The sequence below is a fragment of the Protopterus annectens genome, chromosome 8.part0, assembly GCF_019279795.1.
Source record: "Protopterus annectens isolate FY-2018-M chromosome 8.part0, PAN1.0, whole genome shotgun sequence".
Lineage (NCBI taxonomy): Eukaryota > Metazoa > Chordata > Ceratodontiformes > Protopteridae > Protopterus > Protopterus annectens.
Window position 1 is genome coordinate 655414284 of NC_056741.1, and position 25758 is coordinate 655440041.

General features: G+C 38.9%; 1 protein-coding gene across 2 annotated transcripts in view; it reads right to left on the reverse strand.

Annotated features, from left to right (window-relative positions):
- PMVK (phosphomevalonate kinase) overlaps positions 1–25758 on the reverse strand; it is a 269053-nt gene that overhangs the window by 28656 nt on the left and 214639 nt on the right. For both annotated transcript variants that reach the window (XM_044080131.1, XM_044080130.1), the window contains exon 4: positions 12218–12347. In XM_044080131.1, the coding sequence (XP_043936066.1) occupies positions 12218–12347 (130 nt within the window). The remainder of the gene's footprint in view (positions 1–12217; positions 12348–25758) is intronic.

A 25758-nucleotide genomic window follows, 5' to 3' on the forward strand; every position in this document is an offset into this window, starting at 1 on the left:
GCCTGAATGAGATGCTAGGCAGGGGTTACTAACCAAAATCCAGTCGAAGAGTGACTAACATTTTAAAGATTTGTCTCTCCTTGTAGAGGATGTGATGAGTTGAGTAAATCCATGGAGGTTAGTATGGGAAGATGGATTATGTGAGGAGCAGTTAAGCCAATCAATATTGAAATCACCCATCAGGATTGTTTCTTGTGGAAGGTACATGAAGGTGCAGTGAAGTAAAATTTCCAAAGTGGGAATATTGTTTCCTGGTGGAATACAATAACCAATAAAGCTAAGAATCTGGAGTCCTTTTTCTCTCATGCACAGAACAGTAACAATGAACAGGTTGTCATAATACACGTCCTATGTAAATCAAACACTCAATGCATAAAACATCATATGCGGAGGTACTCACCAGAAACCTACCAAAACACCAGAGTCCTTCCAAACACAAACATGCTACAACTAATACAGCACCTACAACAATAAATACACATAAAAACACAAGACAAAGCACATCTATACAAGTTTTTTTAGTCATAGGTGACTCCATTGTGAGACATATAGATGTCTCTCTCTCCAGGCTGGACAAGGAGAAGGTTACAGTCAGTTGTATATCGGGTGCCAAGATCCATCAGATAATACATGCACGCAAGTCTCTCAACAACAAGTACCATTATGACTCCTTTATAGTTCATTTGGTGCGAACGCCTTGAGACTTACCTCACTAGACTATATGAACAGAGGCATAAAGGAGTTCTATGAATATGTGTCCAAGGCAAGTATGTCCCTAGCCTTGAGCAGCATTCTACCCTCACCTAGGATGATACCGCAATATAAACAAAAATGATTAACTTCAACAACTAGTTTAGTTTCTGCTGTCATTCTATAGGGTCCAGTTCCTGTCAGCCAGGGATGACATGGCTGATAAGACCATGCTGCTTTGCCAGCAATGGTCTTCACCTGTCACCTCTAGGCTTTCGGTTACTGGCTAAGGCACTTGCTTCTAAAAAATCCACACAAGGAATGCTGAGAACAAAACTTTATAAGACGCAAAGCTTTCGGGTATAACCCTTTTTCAATACTGAATACAAACATATAATAAGCAACTGCTTTTATACAAGCCAAGAAGTCATGTGACTGCAGCCAAAATCACATGACATATTTAAAAATACAAAAAGTTTCAAAATTTAAAAAAATATATATAAATATATATGTATATGCATCTCTCTCCCAAATATATGAATACAATAGTACATAAAAAATATATGTATATACAAATACATATAATGCATATAAAATATGACAGTAAATCAATCAAGTTGGTGATAGAATAAAACAAAATAAAATATTAATTTCAAATTACGTTGCAAACCAACAAGGATAGGTTTAATACTGACAGTGCTATTAATGCCAGGGGGGCTGTCAGCTCCTAGGCGCACTATTCATTGATACTCTTTAGTCTCAAGATAGTTGTTAATATCACCACACCTACTCGAGGGAACAACTAAATCTATAACCCTAAATCTAAATGTATGCAAGTCCCCATGAGACTCAATGTGTTTAAATAGAGCATTCTGAGCACACTGCCTCCTTATTTCTGACTTGTGTTCAATAATTCTATCTTTAAGTCTGTATGCAGGGCATGCAACACATGATGCCATGTATACTATGTATAATGTGTTTTCAAATGTACATATGTAACAGATTCCAAACCATTGACCAAGTCAGAACAACAGGAGCAGTGATGACATTGATAGGTACCAAAATGAGATTCAGAACACAGAGGTCTATCAAAAGATAATTTAGAGGGAGGACGAAAATCCTTGTAACATAGCATACTTTTGAGACTTCTCATATTTCTGAAACTAAAAAATGGTTTATCACCCAACAATTTCATGAGTTCGGGCGATGCCATTAAAATAGGCCAATACTTATAAATTGTATGTTTAACAAGAGTAACCTTACTACCAAAACCAGTGACATATCTAAACCTCTGATGTTTATCAGTATTAGAGGTTATATTAGTTGTAATGTCAAGATTTATAGGTTGTGGATTTCTAAAGTAAGGAACATATAATGAATGTCTATTATCAGAGACATAATTTTTTTAGTTCATCCAAAATGGTAACAGCATAACCACAATCAAGAAAATCTTTACATGTTTCATTTAGCTGTACACTAAAAGTAGCATCATCTGTATTAAGTCTGCTCACTCTAATTAGTTGTGATTTAACCACACCCCGAAAAACATGCGGGGCATGCATGCTTTCTGCATGTACATATCTGCCTACATGTGTCTCTTTCTTGAAAACAGTTGTATTAAGAATTCCATTTTTTAGAAAAATACTAACATCAAGGAAAGAAGCCTCTTTACTAGTAATAGTTGATTTAAATTTTAAAAAGGCTGTGGTACTATTCAAATTTAAAAGATACTGTTCCAAACTATTCCTAGATCCATTCCAAATTAAAAAACAGTCATCAACGAAACACTGATAAAACACAACATGTATATCCAAAAGTTAACACCATCATGCATATTATCCAGTTCCACTGATATAATACTAGATTTGCATGGGTGCCCATGGCAACCCCGTTGACCTGTAGATATGGTTGCTGATTAAAGATAAATACATTGTGACTAAGCACCAAGTCCAATAGTTGACATATATTTTGAATGGAATCACAGGTTAAAGATTGTTCAGCTGTTAGAAATTTTCTTATAGACTCTACACCATATAAATTAGGAATGACAGTGAACAGTGAAACAATATCTAAGGTAACAAATAAAAAATCATCTAAATTCCGTGGCTCACTATAGTACCAAGTTGATAGTTTAGAAAGAAAATCACCAGTATCCTTGATAACAAAATTGCACTTATCTAAAAAAGGAAAACGTTGTTTCTGGAGGTACACCGAAACAGGTTCGGTGACCCATCCATTGCCAGAGACAATGGGTCTCATAGGAGGATCCAACAGGCATTTATGTATTTTTGGGAGTCCATATAACTGAGGTGTAATGGGACATGGCACAGAGAAAAAATGAAACAGTTCTAAATTAATATTATTGTTAAACTGCATATCATAAATAGACAAATTAACACTAGTAATGTGTTTCTTAACATCTAACAGACTAATTTTTTTAAAAGACAGTTGGTCCACCAATAACTTCTCCATCAATGAATTATACCAAGCCCTATCCATAATTACAATACTACCACCTTTATCAGCCTGATTGATAATAATCTCATCATTTCGTTTAAGATTTTCTAATGCAAGATGTTGTTCATAAGTCATATTGTAACTAAACATCCTATCATGAACTTTATATTGTTGTCTAAAGTCAGCTTCACATACATTGTGAAAGGCAGTAGTAATAGGTGCATTTAAAGGTATAAAAACACTACGTTTTTTAAGAACACTGTTAGAATCAGTATTAGTATTAAACAACAGTTTTAAATTTAAATTTCTCACAAACACTTTTAGGTCAGTAATGATGCTAACCAAGTCTAAATTACCCATAGGTATAAAACTTAACCCCTTAGAAAGAAGGGATACATGAAAGTCATTCAAAACGAAAGAAGAGAGGTTTAAAACTCCTCTTACTGTTTGGGGGCATTCTTGCCTTGCCTCAACGGGCTGTCATGTTTGCGCTTCGTTGACAAAGTTTCTTGCCTCGTAAAGAGGTTTCTTGAGAGGCTCCTCTCTAATTGAAATCGTTTTTCTACGAAGTTTAAAGTAGACTGATGGGGTTTTTATTTACTTGTTGTGCATCCATCACCGAAGTCAAGGCATTAGCTGGAATTTCCATCACTGGTGCCATTACAGTGTCAGCGTTGACATTAGTGGAAGAAGGAGTGGTTGTAGCTTCAGTAAAATTTAAAGTAACAGTGTCCTTCAATGGAGAATCGGCGCCAATAGTCAAATTTGAAACAGAAGACTGAAAGACATCCAGCGCTCTCACAGAAGTGCTGATACTTCTAATATTGAATCTCTTGGGTCATTCCTTGGGCAAGAAGATGTAAATCATTGATATCTTTTCTTTTTTTGACTATCTAGAGTTTGTCATCTAATTCACGAAATTTACTAAATAAAGAATTATATCTTTGCGACATTTCAGAAAAGCATGTTAAGGATTTAAGTTCTTCATCTAGTTTAATAATCTCAGTTTTAAGTTCTTGTTCAACAGAGATAAAGTATTCATTCATCAGTGACATGTAGTCTAAGCTAAGCTTTAAGTTCATTTGCTGCCATCTTTTAAGTAACGATACACATTCCCATAAGATGGCATTTTAGGATCCTTAGACCCGAGGAACTATCCCATTTTAAGATATGCAGAGAAACTGAACCTCTGCCACTGAAAACATTTGAATGAACCTACTTTACGTTCAAAAGCATGATTTTATAATTAAAAGTATCAATGTCACCTTTAGGTAAATTATCCAAGTTGACCTTTCCATTCTCAGGAGCAATAACAGGAACAAAATTTTCAATACTGAATACAAACATATAATAAAATCACATGACATATTTAAAATACAAAAGTTTCAAAATTTTTTTAAAAAATATATATGTATATGCATCTCTCTCCCAAATATATGGAGTTTAAATCAGAAACTGTACTCTCTGGAAGCACTCTTCTTCTGGAGGATGTTCACCGTCTGTGCAGTCCACACTTTCAGACCACAAATGAACGGTGTGACCAAAGGAACCAAGATACCCACGCTTTATTTTGACCTGGTGACCACTGTACTACTACAAGTATAGGACCTCACTGGCTAAATCTGATCACAAACCAGTCACATTTGAAGTAGCTATAACACCTGAACCCCTCTTAGGTGAAATCAGCTTAAAATATTTCAATTTTTTCCCAGGGAAAAAATTTTGCTTCAAAAAAACACACACCTTATCTTACCCTTGCCATAACCATATCTGTAACTTTCGCACCACAGTAGAAAAATATGATGTGAGCAGCAATAATAAATTCTCTTCTTTCCTTGGGAAGAATTTGAATCCAGCTTTGACATTTCTGTTCACCCCTGTCCCCTCAAAACATTTCACAAAATTCCGTCTCGAAACATTTCTGACCTCCCGTCATTAATGCTCTCTCAGGGCCAAATCACAGAGGCACTTGCTTCTCCCACAGTGCCTTTTTAGGCAAGGTCTCAAGAACAAGACTTCTGATGTGAAAATATCGCTCACAAATAAATTAAAGGTTATGCTGCTAAATGCTAGGAGTTTAAATCAGAAACTGTACTCTCTGGAAGCACTCTTCTCGCTGGAGGATGTTCACGTCTGTGCAGTCACAGAAACTTAGTTCAGGGCCGCAGAGAGTACCCCAGCCTTGTAAGACTATGATGCCTTCCACACTTTCAGACCGCAAAATGAACGTGTGAGAACCAAAGGAGGAGGAGGAGTATCGTTATTCAAAACAGATAAATATACTTCTAGACTGGTTAGATAGGAAAACTCTATGGAGTTCAACTAACTGAGGGTAAAGACCCCCCTTCAAGTCATTGTTAGATATGGGCCCCCTTCAATGAACCAAGATACCCACGCTGTTTATTTGGACCAACTCAAGTCAATCAAATTACAACCAAATACTTTAGTCATGGGTGATTTTAACTATCCCTCCATTCACTGGGAAACTTGTATGAGTACCAACATGCTCACGCAAAGGTTTCTGGACTTTGTTAACACTAATGCCCTGAAAAAATTTGTATGCTACCCCACAAGGGGCTCAAATATTCTTGACCTGGTGACCACTGTACTACTACAAGTATAGGACCCTCACTGGCTAAATCTGATCACAAACCAGTCACATTTGAAGTAGCTATAACACCTGAACCCCTCTTAGGTGAAATCAGCTTAAAATATTTCACCAAAACTAATTATACCCTCCTGAGGGATAGCATAAATAATTTCCAGGCTCCTGTTCCCACAGATGGCATTGACATCGATACTAAGGTGTACATAAATGCCCTGTACAAATACTTATACAAATGTATTGACACAGCTGTACCTGATAGGATCAAAACAAGATCATCAAGAAAAAAACATGCCTCCCCGGTGGACATCTAGCATTAATAAGTTATACAATAAGAGGAAAAAGTTGCTGCCTAAGAATAAAAAAGAGATGTCCCAGCATTGGAAGAACACCCTCCTCTGCTTGAACAAACAAATAAGACAGCTTGTAAAATTCTCTAAGGGCAACTTCAAAAATAATTTAGCAACCATAGCTAAGGATAGCCATAAGGCATTCTACAGCTATATCCGTAATCTAAAGGGTCTATGTCATATAACTGAACTTCCAAAATTTCAAACACCATATGTTCGAACTTGGAAATTCGAAATATGACAACATCGAAACCTCAGAACAGCGATTTTTTTTCCCAGGGAAAAAATTTGCTGTTCCAAAAAACACACACACAACACAAGCACATCAAAACCCTAATAAACCTACACTACACCTTACATATACAACTATCTATGCACTAACCTTAAATCAAACCCTAACCCTAAGGTCCATCTCTATCGCACACTTAGCTTACCTGCACCCTAACCCTAAAGTCCGTCACTATCACACACTTACCTTACCTGTGCCCTAACCCTAAGATCCGTCACTATTGCACACTTACCTTACCCGCACCCTAACCCTAAAGTCCATCACTACTGCATACTTATCTTACCCGTGCCATAACCATAAAGTTCGTTACTATCACACACTTACCTTACCCATGCCCTAACCCTAACGTCCGTCACTATCGCACACTTACCTTACCAGCACCCTAACCCTACAATCCGTCACTTTTGCACACTTACCTTAATCGCAACCTAACCTCAACATCCGTCACACTCGCACACTTACCTTAACCCGATCTGTAACTTTCGCACCACAGTAGAGAAAATGTCAAAGTCGCGGAAACAGCCAACCGAATTCTTTCCTTGGGAAAGAATTTGAATCTCCGCAGCTTTGACATTTCTATTTTTCGAAGTTCTCCATTTGAACTTCCTGTGTTCGACATTCCAAAAGGTCGATTATATAACATAGACCCAATCTAAACGGTAGGACCTAGATGTGTGCTGAACTAGCTGTGGATTGCATCACATGCACTGATCCTGTGAAAATAGCTAACCTATTAGCTGAAAGATTTGGTGAAAAGTTCACCCCCCTGTCCCCTCCAAAACATTTCACAAAGCATTCTGTCTACACCTCCCCCACCTTGCATCTCCAAAGAGTAAGTCATTAATGCTCTCTCCAAGGCCAAAATCACAGCCTCTATTGGACTGGATGGCATCCCAGGTTGCATCTTAAACATGAGTTTGCAACTCCATTACGTACTCTCTTCAACCGCAGCCTGAGTACTGGTTTTGTCCCTGCTGAATGGAAAACAGCAACCATCATCCTCCTTCATGAAGGGGGTACAGCATAGACCCTGGGAACTACAGACCCATAAGGTTAACCAGCCTTATCTGTAAGGGCACGGAACAAATCATCATGGACCTTATAAATGAGGATATAGATGATCTCCAAACCCTCGATCCGATACATTTTGGTTTTGTCAAAGGCAGGTCATGCCTGTTAAACATGGTGGACTTCTTCAAAAATGTCACCAGAGTTATAGAAGAAGGTAAATCTGTGCATACACCCTACCTTGACTTAGCCAAGGCCTTCGACACAACCCCACATTCGGGCATCATTGATAAACTCTCCAAGTTGAATTTCAATCCTTATGTCATCAGAACACTCAGTCAAAGTTGGCGTTTTTTACCTCAACCAGCAGACCGATCAACAGTGAGGTTCCACAGGGGTCAGTGCTGGGCCCCCTTTGTTTGGAATATACTTCTCAGAAGTTCAGGCCAAAACAGAGGGGGCTGTGGCTGACTAAGTTTGCTGATGACTGCAAATTAGGTGCAATCACTGACTCCTCAAATTATGTCAATATACTTCAAGAGCAACTTACACAAGCCAATGATTTGTGCCAAAGCCATGGACTCAAACTAAAAAAAAAATGCATTATCATCCCCTTCAATAAAAACAATATCCATGCCGACTATCATATAAATAATACCTTAAGTAACAACTCAGTAGTGAGAGACTTGGAAACACAAGATGACTGTAGCCTAAACTTTGACCACCATGTGTCTACTGTGGTAAGGAAGGCATTCTATATCTCACACCTCATCAACAAAGACAGTGTCTCAAGAGTGAAAGAGGTCATAACACCCCTACACTCAATCCTGATTAGGCCAATAATTGAGTACAATGCCCCCTTTAGTGTGTACCTTACCAGGCACCTGCAGCAACTTGAGAGACCTCAGAGATTTTTAACCAAGAAAATTCAAAGTCTCCAGCACATGTCATACATTGACAGACTGAAGTCACTGTCACTGTACTCAGTAGCATACAGACTACTTAGAGGACACTTGTGCCTGGCCTACAGAGCAATTTGAATCCAAACCTAACGGAAATGCTGCACATCTGCAAGTCAAATGGGACAAGGGTCATCCGCTCCAGGGAGCTTAACTGTCCTGCGACATAAAGCAGGACCTGTTGGAGAGGCAGATACGTCTCTCAGAGGTTACCACTCCTCTGGAATAGGCTATCAGTTCACATCAAACAAAGTCCCCTATGTGACCCTGTTTAAGCATAGCCTGGATGACTGGATGGGAAACCATAAATTCCCGCTGGGGATTTCACCTATGACCCTCCTAGATATGGGCAGTCATTGCCAACTAAGATCTTGAGTTTAGGCAAGCTCCTTTATATTGGGTTTCTCTAGTATTACACTGGGTACACGCCGCTAGGCTTATAAAGACCTTCGGGTCAATAGCACAGTAACCACTTATTAACCGAATCTATGAACCTAGGTGACATTTCTTAGTGTTCTGGCCAAATTACCCCTTGTCAGTGTGAATACCACCTCAGGTCTTCCCGGAAAAGACGTTACAGGCCTAGTGGGCCTAACTCAGTCAACAAATCATTAATAAAAATAAATTTACTGCACTGTTTGCTTGTTAATGCTACAGCACTCTAACTCCTTGACTGAGATGTTATGATGGCCTTTGAGTTGCTTAATGCTGGTATCTACTCAACCATGCAAAGTATGGCAATGTGAACTAGTAAAATACAGCATCTAGAGGCTACGCGACGTTCAGTATGTAAAAAACAGTTTTGTGGAAACAATGTGCAAAATTATCGTCTTGATGTTTTGACAAGCACTCTTCTGATACCAGATAGTTAGAAAAAATAGGTGAATATAGGCAAAAGGCATATTTTACTTTAATGTCACTGCAGATATCATCTGGTTCAGTTATACATGTGAATTAAAGAGGTTTGCATTTTTGTTTTGCAGTTTATGAATTTTTAATAATAAAAGACTTTTCACTGCAGAAAAAAGATGACCATGTGAACGCATCAGGGATATAATGGTAGATGCAGCTTCCCCAAGTATTGTTTAGTATCTGGAGTCTTTATTAGCTCTACTACACAAAAGTACACATGTAAAAGTTGTCGATAATATGGAAGCAACATAAAAGCACTGTGGTCTTGATGCAGTGACAAGCACTTTTCTCTGATTCTCAACAGTAAAGAGCAGTAGCCACATATAGGCACAATAAATATTTACGTTTATTTTTCATGGTTATAAACATCATTTGATGCAGTGTTTGTCCTGCCCTTTGTCCTGTTGCTGCAAACTCTCTCCACCAAAGCTGTGAATGCTATGCCTTCCCTAGCTCTTTTACCATTAAAACAGCAGTGGTTAAACAAGGCTACTGCAGGACACCTCAGGCAAACAATCACAGAGTTATGGATTTTCATACACTGGCTTTTTCTGTGCAGTCTGTCAATAAGTATTGAGATATCCAATCACCGATAATGTCACAACATAAAAAAAAATTACTGGTGCTAAAAAAAATCCAGTTAAATTAAAAAAAAATGCACTGCTTTTATCAGCACTCAGAAACACTGCAGTTGCAAGGTTAAGTGGTGAACCTGAGCAGACTCCCAAGCCCCCTTAAACTAAAGCTGACAAGCAAAAACAAAAAAGCTTCTCTTGCAAAACTGAGGAGCAAAAAAGCTCACTGAAGACATTTAAATGCCCACACATACCTGTAAGAACTTACATCGTCTGAATGATAGTGCTGAATTGCAATATGCAATGACTGAAATAATAATATTACTCTTTAGTGATCCTTGACAACTTATGCCAGAGGCCACTCTACTTGTGGTTCTGGTTCCAATGTGATTGTCAGTGCTTCTGAAAGTAGTTGTGAAAATAATGAACTTTCGTACAAATGCCATTACTTTTCAGTACTAAATAACACAGAATGATCAAATGATGTATTCCACTGACTTTTTCCCTAAATATATAATTAATTGTTTCTTTCTAAGTTTAAGATGCATTTTTTTGATACAACTCATTTTTCTTTACTACATTCTGGAGAATGATTGAATGAATATATTCCACTGCATGTTTCTCAAAGGACCTCCTACCCCCATTACTAATACCACTTTACTCCACCACACTCTAATTTTTATCTATCTATCTATCTAACTATCTAACTATCTAACTATCTATCTATCTATCTATCTATCTATCTATCTATCTATCTATCTATCTATCTATCATTCTTTCTTTGTATCTATGTAACCATCCTTTGTTGACCATTTTAGTCTCACTAAAACTAGCAGTCTCTTTTTAGAGGTGAACCCAGGTGGAATTTTTACTACCAGGGGAAATTTGGCCAAGGCATCGGGGAATCTTTTACATGCACCTGGTCTACCACCAAGTCAATCAGATGGGGCCATGGTTTAACATATCACCTGATGGACATACGTAAGACTACCAAACACCACAAGTGTACTGCAAGTCAGCATTTGGTGCTGACAAATGTTTTTTTTTTTTCAAATTTAATGTTGCACAGGACACATATCAAGAAATATAATATATAGTTGGTCCCTAAACAGATGGATACACTGGATGAGATATTTTGCTTGTAAAATGAAACTGTAACAGAAAAATGACAACTTCTAAAAATAAAAGCAACAAAAACAGATGAAAGTCAGGTGAACTCAAGAGTTCATATTTAAGCAGAGATTTTGCAAGTGCTTTCCATTTTTTCTGGTTTCTTCCTATACTCTAAAGCCAACTTGTATAAAGAGGTGATCCACCAGATTGCCAGTGTCTGTGAAGAGTCTATGAGGTGTGTGTGTGTGTGTGTGTGTGTGTGTGTGTGTGTGTGTGTGTGTGTGTGTGTGTGTGTGTGTGTGTGTGTGTGTGTGTGTGTGTGTGTGTGTGTGTGTGTGTGTGTGTGTGTGTGTATGAATGTCCTGAATTACACTGGCATCCTTTGAATAATTAGTTTTTCTATCTTGCCACACTAACAGGATCCAATCCCTAGTAACCCTGAACGGGATAAAGCAGGTATAAGAGAATGAAGGAATGCAAAACAAAATTCTTTAAGAGTAACCAGCCCAGTATATATATATATATATATATATATATATATATATATATATATGTATGTATGTATATATATATATATATATATATATATATATATATATATATATATATATATATATATATATATATATATATATTTTTTTTTTTTGGGGGCTTCCCAACACTGTAAATTATTCTTCCTCCTCTGTCCATTAGGCTGTTCATTCATATGTAGAGCTTTATACACTTGTTTCCTGAAATATGACTTGAGCTGTGGGAGAGATGCCATCATTCATTGGGGACCAGGTTTTCTATCACAAATCCAACTATTCCCCACTGTGCATGCCTGCAAAGACTTAAGGGGTTGGTATGCAACTGGTGTTTATTGAGGGCAGCTTCTGCAGGTGATATCCTCTTGACAGACCCTACCCTCCTGAAAGCTAGCACCACCTCTATTGATCCTTGTCTCCACAGAAGATGCTAAGTAGAGATCATATTCCAGATATGTATCTCCTGACTGCCCTTCAGAGAAAAGGTGAAAAGCTACGGCCTTGTCACTTCTCTCTCCATAGTCATCTCCTCCAGTGCTTGAGCTATTACTCAGTCTCAGGATGTCTGGGTCATAGTCAGTGTTTTAGCCCTCTATACCAGTGTTGTCATGTTTTCTGGTACAACTCTAAAATTAGAGAAGCAGCAGATTCAAACCACCCTACTAAATGAGCACTTTCCACTCCCATTCTGTAAGCACAATTTGATGGAAATAGCATCCTTCAAAGAATTACCTGGAGTGAAGACCCATCCTCTTTGCTTTCTTATCTCTTCTGAAGCAGTTATACGAACTGTCTGTGTCACTTCTGGATAGTAAGTCTGAAACCATTCCACATCTGATTTGCGACGGGCATCACTGATTACCTGCAATACAATGAAGGAAAACAAAAGGTATTTCAGTACATCTGTGAGGCAATCCAGATACAGTCTGCAGGCTACTCTGCTATGAAGCATGTATTTTCACTTTATGACAACTCATGTGTAGTCTACCCATGAAGTGCTTTTTTTCTAGGTGCTTTTTTCCCCTGTGCCTGGAAATCAGTACGTATACCCCAACTGGATACAGCCAGTTCATTCACACAAAATGAAAGTTATGTACCTACCATTACAATAGATCTGTGCTGTTGGTCTCCATCTGACTTCTGTTTCTACCCAGTGTTGGGGTGAGAGTTGTCTGGAGGGGGCTGTCATTCAGGAAGCCATGAGGGAGCTTTCTGCCTTCACTGGCATTGTGATAATGAAAGTGTTACAGAGGAAGACAGAGGAAAGATTCAGCTCTTAAATGTAAACTGAAAGCATACTGTGAGTGAATGAGAAAGTTATTACATATCAGGCATTTATTCTTTAGAAGAAATCAAGAAGTCCAAGAATCAAAATATGAATAAGTGATTGAACTTAAAATTAACAGCACAAGACTGCATGTTTGGTAATTTCTATAGAGACAGATTACATTTTTTCCATAATGCCTTTTTTTTTGTCTTCATGCCAGTCCACCGTCAAGCCATTTTTTGGAGATGCCCATTCTGTCCACTATCCCATTCCATCGAACCCACAACTTACATATCTCTTGGTGGCTCCCCTTATACTCAGATGAAGTTTGCATCACAGAGACTCAAGGCATGTGGAAGAGACTGGGTAACAGCATCCCATGGATGACCATTATGCAGGCAGATTTGTACACACAATCTAGCCAAAGGTAACTCATATACTTTAATCTGCCCCAGAATAAGACAGACGTCAACACAGAGAAATGAACAGTTGTCATGTAACATTGAAAAATATCAGTGTCAATTCGAAAAGGGTGCTGCTTTGAACCTCTGTATCTAATGCTAATGTTACATACATGTCTTTAACCATCAGTGTTTCTGTCTGGTGATTAATTTTTCTATGCTAGTAACTTGAATGTCATTCATATTATCACCACTGCAGTTTACATTAGCACTGTTTATGCTCACTGCATGCATTTCAGTAAATGTTTCTTCTTTGTTAGGCCCATTTGTTTCTACAACATTTGCAGCTTCATGAGGGACATTATTTTTATGTCACCTTTTACAAACTCTTGGAAAATGGACATGAAATCTGTAAAACATACACAATCATATTAAAAGATTTACAGCATAGTTTCTCATTTCTGAAGCTACATTTCTTGCACTGGATGTTTCTTCCTGATTGTTTATTGTTGGGTGCCATCTTTCCTGCCATGTATTCATTTATACTTTTGAGGTGAGTGTTAATTTGCTCACACTGTATAGAGTACATATCAGTGGCTTCTCCCCTTGCCAGATCTGCTTCTCTTATCAGTCTTCCACTGATTTATTTCTGATACCACAAAAAAATCTGTCTCTAGTTATACCAGTTCTGATAGTGACCCAGAAGATTTGGTTTCAATTAGCAGACCCAGAAACTGGAGAAGTAGGCATGGAGGATGGGAGTGAGTGATCCCTGCCAGCCTGTCGATCTTGGGGGGATGGACTGTGGCTTTGGACCACTGCATTTACAAGGATGTGGGGACTGATTTATCTATGCAGATAGACAGTTGGTGATGGACAATTCTTTATAATGTTCTGAGCAGTAGATTGAGAAGAACTACTGACCTAAAGTTTTTGGGGTTAGCATAGGTGCCACCTTTATGTATGAGGATGGAACACATTTCTTTCCATATCTCTGGGACTTTATCTTCAGCAATATGTCTGTTTATGACACTACTAGTGAGCATACTGTCGCAGCCTGATGAATGTAAGGGTATCACATCCAGGTAAGACAAAGTTTGTAGTTTTCCTTTTTATTTTCACAACCATGCAGCTATTGAAGTCAGTAATCTACAATACACACTTTTCTATATTTGATAAAAAAACAGTGTAGTGTGCCTTTCCCGAGGTCTTATCAACCCTAACTAGAAAAGTCATCTCCTGATTTAGTACATGCAGCATGGAAGGTATACGAGATAAAACAGAACTGACCCACTCTAAGTTTATGTTACTGGTCCAACATTTTGTGCTGTTCAATAACAAAGTCAGAATGGTTTTCACAGCATTCAATTTTTTTTTTTGGGGGGGGCTGTAAATTTCAGGCAATATTAAAGATTTGGGCTCGTAAAGGCAAATTAATGAGGAGAGATTCCCTAATTTCATCATAGGGATATTGCCTCCCAAATAAGGGTTAATTTAGATGTTCCTCAGTAAATACTGCCTCACCTCTGACTCCTTTACATGATTTGCACTATGAAATACACTATATTCTTTAGGATCATTTTTTTATGTTTTGAGCTACGTTTTCAGTAATGATTGAAATAGCTGAACAATATACCTCAAAAATTCATGGAACTCTGAATTTATAGCTTGCATAGATGAGTTAAGTTTGCAGAAAGGATAATTTTTGATTATAGAATGGGTTATAGTAGATAAGTGTCTGTGGCGTGGTACATTTTATAAGCAGTGGTACTTTGTAATGATAGCTGCTATATGAAAAGCTGATACTGACTGACTAACTTAACTGAATTTTTGAAAGTACCTGAACTGTTACATTTATAAATTTAAGTACTTCTATTTTTTAAGGAATAAATGGCTGAATGGTGAACAAGCATTAATAAGTGTAAATAAAGTCAGTGAAAGCACAAAGATGATCAAGTGTTTCATTTTTTCCTTCAAAAGGTCTCACTGAAGTTGATAAAAGGGAATCTATACTAATGTATTTTATTATTGGATTAATTTGTAAATTTAAGGTTTAAATTAGAAATTTAGGATTGAAAAAATGTTGTGATCAATTTATGTTTTAAGTTACATTGTAGTATTGTTTAATTTTAGGTTTATAGTCAGGGTTTGCTTTTTTATTAGCACTATTTTTATACAGCTAATATTTCTCAATAAATTACATTTGGTAATCTGTCATTTCAATTTGTATAACTTAGAGTATGTGTTCTAGTATATGCTTACTATTTGCTGGGGGTGCAGAAACATAAGGTTAAGAATATGTAATCATCTGAAGTCAGAATCAGCCTTCTTATATTTTGGAAAAGGAAATATTCTGATTTGTTTGAATAATTAAGTTGTCTGGAAAATGGTTATTATACTAAGACTTCATATGAAACAACACATGTAATTCATGCTCCAAAGACAGTTCCTGTTGCACTCAGATCCAGGACTAAAAGAAGAATTAAAGCACATGGAACCTATTGGAAGTTGTAGGGAAACAAACTGAATGTAGTGCGGGACTAAATACCATGTCAACAACTGTCAAGACAATTTAAAGATATGCATGTATATCCTCACTATTTAAATATGGGGATCAGACTGAACACTAGCAACTTCAGCAACAGACAAGGAAGTAACAACAAAGTCCTGTGCAAAACATTTCTCTGTGGCTGACGAAAGCCAAAGGTTATGGGAATTAAGCTACATTTCTATGCAGATATGGATACAGATTGTCATATGCAATTTCATCAGGACCAGAAGATTTTCAAAGCGCTATAGTTAATACTATTGAAGGACTAGATTGTAATGTGAACATCAGTGATGATAGTTAGGTCTGTAATATAACAAAAATGGAACATGATCAATGTCTAATAAACTACTAGACAAACTGAGATAGAAAAGCTTAAAGCTGAAACAGGCAGACTATCTGTATAACCACTCCAAACACAAAGGCCATACTTTTTGCTCAGAACAGCTTAAATTTACCACTGATGAAGAGAAGGCAAACTTTATTATGCAAAAACACATGAAGTAGCATTTTAATGCTATTCATAACAACTGTACAATATCTGTCCAAGTTTAATCAAAAATTATCATCAGCTGTGGTAGTTCCCTTAAGTAAGCTTCTAAAGGGTGATGTGGAATGGCTGGATGACTTTTAATCTCAGGTTGGGCTCAGTGTGAACCATTTGAAGACAGAACAAGGACATTAACAGCGCACACTGGTCAAGTGCAACTTGTTGTGAACGTGCTTATTGGTGTATGTACATCCAAATAATGGAGTCTACACTTGTGACCATAAAGGGAGCAGCAGTATTTCAACAGGCAATGCACATCCTGCAATCTCTGTATGATAAAAAGTGTGAGAAGATGTATTTTACATATCTTTGAGAGGTGTAAATCTTTTTTTAAACAAAATGAAAGATGTGTGAAAAATGTTGTTAATTGCTACTAACTGACAGCTAGTGACTTGATGCATTGCTGCTGCTGTTGACTTGCAATAGCTGAGAGCATAATATCTTGTAGGTTGCAATTATCCTGATGGCACAGGAGCACAGCAGTGTGGAACGTTAATGTCAACTGGCCCTAGGAACAGACCAGTTGTATAGCACAATAATTTCTCAAATGCGAAGCATTAATGTTATAGTTCTCAAACCGACTGACAAATGCTAAGGATGGGTGGTGACCATGACTGAAAGTGAAATAGAGGAACTGATGCATATGACTCACTGCTATGGTCTGACTGCTTCAGCATTGGAAGTGGAGACTGGTTGACAGAAAATTAAGTATTAGCTGTAGAATACAATGAAGCCTCCTTGTCAATAAGTAGAATCTGCAAGTGCATGTCTGCTTAAATCTACTATCTGCAAAGGTACTATATCAGTGGGCGATGTGAGTGACTGCCTGAGGTAAAAGATACCACCTAGATTATACCATAAATGACTTCTGAACTTCTGAGCTTGAGACCCCAGGAGTGCAAATGTTAAAACACTATAAAGCATGAGGATAATGATATACTCATTCTGACCATGAAAGATAACATGCCAGACCTAAACACATTTAAGATGTGGATAACTGATAGCACTTGTCCATCAGGTCCTCTGTATGTCACAAGCTTTATTCCATCCACGGAATAGATGGGGACAGCAGCAATATCTGCATGCTCCCTTCACTGTATGCTCTAATGACTTCTAAAGTGAAAGCATATTATGGCACCCTACTCAACATAGCACAGTGGTACAACTGGAGGTAAAATGTGATTGTGAGTTGAAGACTGACTTCATAATCTCTAAAGGGCGGAGGAGGCAGTTTTTTTCCAGATACTGTTTTAAAGGGCTACTAGTTCCATCTGAAGCAAGCTATCTAAAAATAAATGCATTGTCATGGCCTAATAGAAGCATACAGCTAGTTCAGTGATGTAAAAGTTTAAGTTGAGGAAATGGAAGCCATAGTTTTTCTGTCTCCTGCTGCCATATCTGATCCTTTCAGGGAACTGTGGGCCAGCATAACTGACAACTTGAACCCATTACTGGCATGGTATGTTTGAAGGGTGAACGTACATGACTGGCAAAAAATATTCCAGGAGGCACCACAATACATCTATGTATCTGTCTACAATGTGGTCCACTGTCAACCTGCAAGACAGGGGTCTGCCAAGGGTGACCAGGCTTCTAGGTGCAAGAAAAGGTAACCCCCAACTGCTTCCAGAGGTAGACAAATGGGCAACACTTCAGGAGTGCTTATAGGGCTCATCAGAGAAGGAATCTCTCGAGTCCTGGTTTTGTGGGCCCCCTCTGCTTCTGGCGTCTGCCATTAAAGCCTCCTCCTCTGCCTCTGGAGGAAGTATCCAGGTGTGAGTCCTTAAAAGGTCTCTTACCACCTCTCTGGTTCCTGGAGAATGTACATTGAGGGATAGAGAACTGGATTCCAATGGCAGACAAGGTCTTTCCCTCCTACTCGCTGCAGGTGAGTGTATCTTTTACAGATGACCCAAACAAGGAGGAGCCATCGAAGGGGGCATTAACAAAAGACATCTTGAAGGGTTCTGCAAAGTCACACACCCACATCCAGACATGTCTTCTAAAGGCTAAGCCTGAACCGGTTGCTCGTGAGATACCATCCTCTGTATGGGAAATTAGCCTCATCAATGAATTGGCAATGGATGAGAGAGTAGCCACTTAGGAGAAACATTCTTGAGGTCCTCAGCAGACATGGACTCAGAGAGAGAGTTTGAAAGCTCCTTCATCAAATTTCTCTGTAAGTGAGTAATATGTGCCAGGTAATTTAATGACCTCAGTGCGAAAGTGGCTGAGACGTACATGCACTTTCCAAACCTGTCCATCGCTCTGGACTCCCTGTTCAGTGGATGGACAGAGGAGCTTTGTTCTGCTAATTCCTTCTTAGTGGCTTACACCACTACTATGGCATCAACTGGGACTCCCTTGCTCCAGTGCGGTTGGTCTGACAGGGGAACTACGAATTTATCCAGGCACTTGGGGATTGGCTTGATAGCGTCCGGTTCCTTCCAAGCCAAGCAGGAAACAAGTTCAATAAGTTCATCCGCAGGTGGGGGGTCACCCAAGATGTAGATGAGCCAGCCCAAAAAGCTTCCAGGAACACCAATTCCTCAGAAGAAGGATTTTGGGAGGACCAGCCACCTTTCTGCTTGAGGATTTCCAGGATGTCCGCAAAGGAGACATTGTCAGGTGGCAATTGGGGGATCCTTCTTCTTCATCAAAATCAATGTCCTCCAAAGAAGACTCCATAGGGGAGTCTATGTGCCTCCTCTTGCATGTTCTCTTCTGAGGTACCTCTTCCATGGGGTGCTTGGCAGAGGTGTTGGAAGAAAGGGGGATTCCCTCTGGGGAACATGTATGGAGGCTTCCCTGTGCAGGCTGACCCTGAGGAGCAGTAATGATGGGCTCAAAGCTCAGACCCGATGAGGGGTGAGGGAGAGGATCAGAGGATGGCTCTCTATGCAGAGAGAGAAAGCCCTTTCTACAATCTGAAATGCTGATGGAACTGGTGGACCCTCTTCCCCCTTCCTTGAAGTTAAAGCAGCCAAAGAAGGAATGTTGGGGCAAACCCTGGATCTGAGCCCTCTGGAGAGAAGAGGGCCTGAGCTGTCGAGAGCCGAGTCACATAGAAGAACAGAAGGATCTGACAAAGTAGGACCCAATGTTGACCCCTTGGATCAGAGACCCACCCTAATCCAAAGGTGTCAGAGCAGGGCTAGTCAGGGTTACCGGAGTTAAGGAAGGGAGCTTCCTTGGATCCGATGCAGAGCCTCATGGAAATCTAGGATCCTGGGACTCCAAAACCACAGGTCTGATCAGGGAAGCAGACAGTAGTGGTTGGGCAGGTGTGCTCATGGATCTGGGAGGGGATGGAGCTGGCAGGACCCCCATCTAGATTTGAGCACTAAGGAATCTCTGCATTATCCTGTCCATGTCAGCCTCAGACAAGCTCCTTGAAGACCTAGATGAAGTTGTAAACTCTGGCCTAGAGTGCTTGGTCGGCATTTGAAATAACTTGGAGGGTAATGCCATAGAGACAGGTTTTAGTACAAATTCTGGCATACTTTGTCTACTCATCGGATCTGATAGCCTGGGATCTGAGACAAAGGTGGCTGGAAGAGGAGACCTGATAGTAGGGGCTGAGCCAGTCAGATCTGAGGGTTGCCTGAGAGGCTTTAGACCTGATGGGAGTGTGATCCAAGACCTTTTGAAGCTTTTCAGATGTCTCTGAGGAAGTCTTTGCAGATTTTGGATGGTGTCTCTTTCTTGGCTCTGAGACCAATTAAGCTGGTTTTGGGGGGGGGTTTGAGCCCCAGGTGTAATGAATCCTTTCAGGATCAGCTTGTTTTTGCAGTCAAAGAGGGCCATAGGATTAAAGATAGTGCACACAGCTCATGGGGTATCCAGGTGGGTCACTCCTATACAGAATATGCACTTCTTGTGGGCATCGGAGTTACGAATTTTATGCCCGCAAGAAGTGCACTCCTTAAAACCCATAGGCGAAATATGTAAATGGGAAATAGAGAGCAAGACAATACCATGAGTGGTACTACAATAGGAACAGACAGCAGTAATTAGAGACAAGCCCTAACATCTGTGAATAGATGAGGGAGGAGAATTAAGTTTAAAGGTAATAATGTGAAGAAATACGTAGAAGTAGAATTAACTGAGAAAAGATTCAAAAAAAGTTACTCTTACTCTTTAGACTGGATCTTTCCATTTTGCAGCTATGGCAGCAAATGAGATCTGAGGACTTGGGGATGGGATAGAGCATAGCTTATTTAAAAATTAATGAATTCAAAAGTATCTGCTTGATTGCCCTATATATCCCACCTGGTAATAATATCCATATACAAGAAGAAATCTTAGCGTGGACCTCAAACAATATCCATAACGAAACAATAATTTTAGGCAATGTTAACATCAATTGGCTAGATCACTTGACTACCTCTCCTAATGCATCCATCAACATCTATATCTACACTCAGCTCATCACTAGCATAACCTGACCAAGTAATAACAATAACAATGGCTTCATCCTTGACTGGATTTTAGTTTCTGACCCTAGCAAAGGTTCTTCAGCAGGAACTCTCCCCTGTAATATTAGTGACCATCAGCCTGCTTACATAACACGCAACATCACTTCAGCCTTAAACCATAAGCAGTATAAACCTACCAGAAAGCTAGCTAATTTTAACCTAACAGATTTCAATGAAACACTGAGTAGAATTAACTGGAGTACTCTGAAATCCCTACCCTTGGATGAAGCTGTTGAATTATTCAATTCAACATTCCTAAGAATCCTTAATAAGATGGCTCCCCTTCGAAACAAGAGAATAAAAACAAATTATGCAATCTGGCTTTCTAGAGAAACCAAACAACTCATGACTACAAGAGATAGAATATGGAATAAATGGCAGAAAAGAAAAAAACCCAGGGAACTCCAGCTCTTTCAACTACCTTCATCTCCAAAATGACTATAACAATAACCCCAAAAGATTCTGGAACCTACTCTACTAAACCCTGGCACCAAAAGCAACCCCTGCCCGAATCCTGATAAAACTCCATCCGAACTTGCTTCACTTTTCAATTCCTACTTCATAGAGACTACATCCAAACTATCTGCCTCCTTTCCTAAAAACTACTCATAACAACAACCCAGTAACTCATCCGTCATCAACAAACTCTTCTCATCAGCCATTTACTATCTCTCCTATTCCTACTTCCGCTATACCTAAGCTCTTACTAAAACTCAAACTTGGTAGTACTGCCCCAGATAACTCACCCCTGAATACCTACAAATGTCAGCCAAATCTAAGAGCTACCCCATCAGTACTCTCATAAACAGATATATTCAAGAATGCTGTGTACCCTCCATCTGGAAAAAAGCCTACATCTTACCCTTACATAAAGGTGGCAACAACACAGAAATCTCAAATTTCTGCCCTACTGCCATACTATCCCCCATCTCTAAAATAATGGAAAAATGCATTCAAACTCAACTTATGAACTTTCTACTACAAAACCAACTGCTACCCACCACTCAGCATGGCTTACGACCTGGTCACAATACCATAACTACTCTCCTATCATTTTTGAACACTGTCAACCTCAATCATAATGATGGTAAACTCGTCTCAGCACTATTCCTCAACCTCTCAAAGGCCGTTGACACTATCTCCCATTCTCTCCTCCTTTCCAAGCTCTCACACCTAGGTATGTCCATTTCCACTCTTGACTGGTTTACAAACTATCTCACAAACAGACAACAATCTACCAAATGGCTAAACTCCCTCTTACCTTTTCTCACTACTGCCACTGGAGTTCCCCAAGGATCTATCCTAGGACCCCTTCTTTTCAGTCTTTTCATTAACAGCTTTCATTCTGCTATCACTCATGGATCTGTAGTATAATACGCAAATGATTCTACTATTATCTGCTCTGGAACCTCAGAAACTGAACTTCTGACCTTGACCCAAAATGCTTTCTCCATTACATGACCAATAACCACCTTGCCTTTAACTCCAACAAAACCAAACTCTTGATCTTTACACCAAAAAAAAAAAAAAACACTACTCTCACCAAATCAAACTTTATCATCTACTCCTCAAACTAAACCCCCACAGAGATAGTACCCCATACCGAGTTACTTGGTGTTACTGTGGATGATAACTTTCAACCAACACATCCACAATAATATTAAAAAAATACACTAAAAACTTGGTACCCTTTACAGACATAAACACTTTTTAAACTACTAATTGAGACAAAAACTCGCCCATACCTTACTCCTACCCTCTCTCCTCTATGGTGCCCCCATTCTCACAAACATCTAGTCCTGCTTAAAAAATAAGATGGACACCTGTTACAACAAAATTGCTTAGTTTGTCACCGGTGCAAAATATTCTTCCCATCACTGCCACTCTTTACAATCATTGAACTGGCTTGAACTACCACAACGCCTCACATATATACAACTATCTGCAACACACAAACTTATATACAAACCTCTAGAATGCCCAGTGCTCACCTCACTTTTAACTCTCTATCAACCAAGCCGGCATCTCAGATCTGAAAATCAATCTCTCATCCAAGTAAATAGACCAAAACTCCCTGCAGGTCAGTATCTCTACTCTTTCACTGTAGCCAAACTGTGGAACGCTCTTCCATCTCATCTCCGGACCATAAATAGTGCCCCCTTATTCAAAAAGTCTTGACATCAATATCTCTCTTCTCAGTGGCTCTGCCCATGTACCATCTCCAACTCCTCAATAACCTGATTCCTGACTGACCCCCTCAAACCCATCATTCACCTCTTTCTCCTGTCTTGATATGTCACCCTTGGAAATCTATGTATACCGAATTTTGACTCAGTTGGCATACAAAAATTACCCAAGTTACCTACTCTTGTTTACGCATTCTATATAAGGTACTCTGAATAGTCCCTTTGTTTAAAATGCATTATATTTTTGTATATGTGTATGCTTACCTGTATTATCTGTAAACTCTCTATATATTGATACCCTGCCATGAGTCAATGTTCATACCTTAACTAACAGCCATCAGATTGTACAATATTCCAATTTACTCTCATGCTTATACACATTTTGTAACCTAGCTATATATTAGATACTCTTGTTTAACATATTTCTGTTACCTTGTATTCTGTTATAGAGCTTTTTCTATTATCTTGTAATCAGTTATGGAGCTTTTCTCCCCGGGCCTCCACTGAAAATGGGCTCATTTCAGCCCAGTGGACTTTCCCGGTCAACAAAAGCAAATAAATAAATAAATTATGGGTAGATGGAGGAACTTGAGGCTTGGATCCAAAGTCTTATACTGTCTGTGTAGCTGTGATAGATCAGAGGATTGGATTCTTGACCCATTCGTGAGGAAGAATGAAAAGGACAACATCAGATCAAATATTTTTTTGAGAAACAGACCTATAAGTATTATGGGTTGTTTCTCAATTGACAGCCTCTTCACAGAAACGACAAATGCTCAAAACTTGTAATCAGAATGCTTACAAATGCTATGTCATGTCATTACATCAGGATGGCCATATAAAAACCAAAGCAAGCTTCAATAACCACTTACTTTCTGTACAGAAATAAAGTGTCAGCATTGTAAGTTTTACTGTTTATAGGATTCAGACTGATAATTCTAAAACAACTATGAGAAAATATACTTCGTAGAATTCATTAATCATATTTAGCTCAAACTAATATAAAAAGGGGATTTTGATGTTTCATAGTTGCCTAATATGACAAAGCAAATAAAACAACACATGATCAGAAACTGTGAAGTCTGTTAAGTTACACGGGAACTAGAAAGGTAAAGAACTCATACCTCATGAAATTTTGCCTTCAGCCTAAATTAAAGCTAGCAGAGACTTGTTTCAGCACTAAAAGCTTGCATGTTTTATATGTATTTATTATTGATATTTTATGTTTCCTGCAGCTGTACAACCTACACATACAAAAAGCCAATCTTTAATAATTGTCCTTAAATACATTTTTGTGGGATAGAAGGAACCAGAGGAAGCAGTCATTGACAATAAGCCACAGTTTTCCAGTCAAGAAATTCATACAATTGATAAAAAAAAAATGAATTTCAATATATGACCACATCATGTTCTAGATACTGTTAAATCAGTGGACAGGTTGAGCATACTGGACAAACTGCTTAAAAAATCTGCATTAAGAAACGTGAAAATTCCCATTACAGTGACTTGTTATTTATCCACCTCTGAATATTACAATTCTCCATCACCATTTATACAGGTATCTCCAGTTCAGCTTCTGATCAGGTAGAAGCCTATACCAAAAAAATTAACAATTGAATTCCAAATGTAACAGGCAGTTACAGACATTAAACAATCTATGACTGAACAACAAGAAAGGAGAAGGAAACTGTGAAGACAGAAAGGTGAAGAATTTGCCTTTCTTAAAAGGGAGGGAAGGAGTATAAAGGTACCACAAAAGAAATGTTTAATAAGACTGTCTCTTAATATGTATTACTCGGTGAAACAAGCCTTCCTATATCACTATGGATCCATTGACAAGATTTATTTATTTTATTTATATTTTGACCAGGTTACTTCCACTAGGCAAATTACCTTTTTTTTAGGGAAGACCAAAAGTGGTATTCATACTGACAAGGGGAAATTAGGTTAAGACACTTGGGAAAGTACAGCTGTGTAAGCAAACTTATCATAGCAGTAGATTTTCGAATGATCAGTGCTGCAGTCACCTAAGCTATATGGGTTATATCCTGCACAGGATACATCCTATGCAAGATAAAGGCTGTTGTAACAGTCAGCCAGTTTTCAAAGCTTCAGGGCACCTTCCACACACCCAAACCATTAGTCATCTCAAGCTGAGCTGACTAAAAGACAGATTTGGGCATCATGTCCTTCAAAGCTTTCATGCCAACTAGCAGAGTGAGGCCAAGCTCTGCGACGACATTTGTAGGAAAAGAATAAACTACAAGTCCACACCCTGGCATAAAAAGAGGGACAGAGGGAGGCAATGTTAGTGCAGCAGTGATCACTGGAACATCTACTGTTATGCTAAGCTTACTTACAGAACTTGACTAGGTTATTCATACTGATCACTGCTGAAGAATATGTTACATGGTTAGATTACCATGGTTTAAAATAACTGGGAGGTGGAAGAGGAAGGGTCCAGGAGTCCCTGGAGAATGGTCCTAGCAGAGCCTGACCTAGACCTGGAAAAGAAATCCAGTTTGTAGTGCTTTGCAAAAATATGCACAGAGGACCAAGTTGCTCCTTTTAGAATATTTCTATAGTCCAACCTTTTCCAAACAGCCACTAATGATGCCAAGGCCCTGCCTGGAATTGTTGTGGTGGGAATAACAAAAAGTAATAGCCTGAGACAACCATTTGGAAATTGTCTGCTTTGACACAGGTTGTCCCTTACACTTCACAAGAAATAAAGAAAGTACAGTTTTGTACCTACCATAAATGTAGATGTCCGAGAGGTATGCATCTGCAGTCCTAACATATGGGTTGTCCTGCCTCGGGCAGCCCTTCGGTCGGCCGGATTC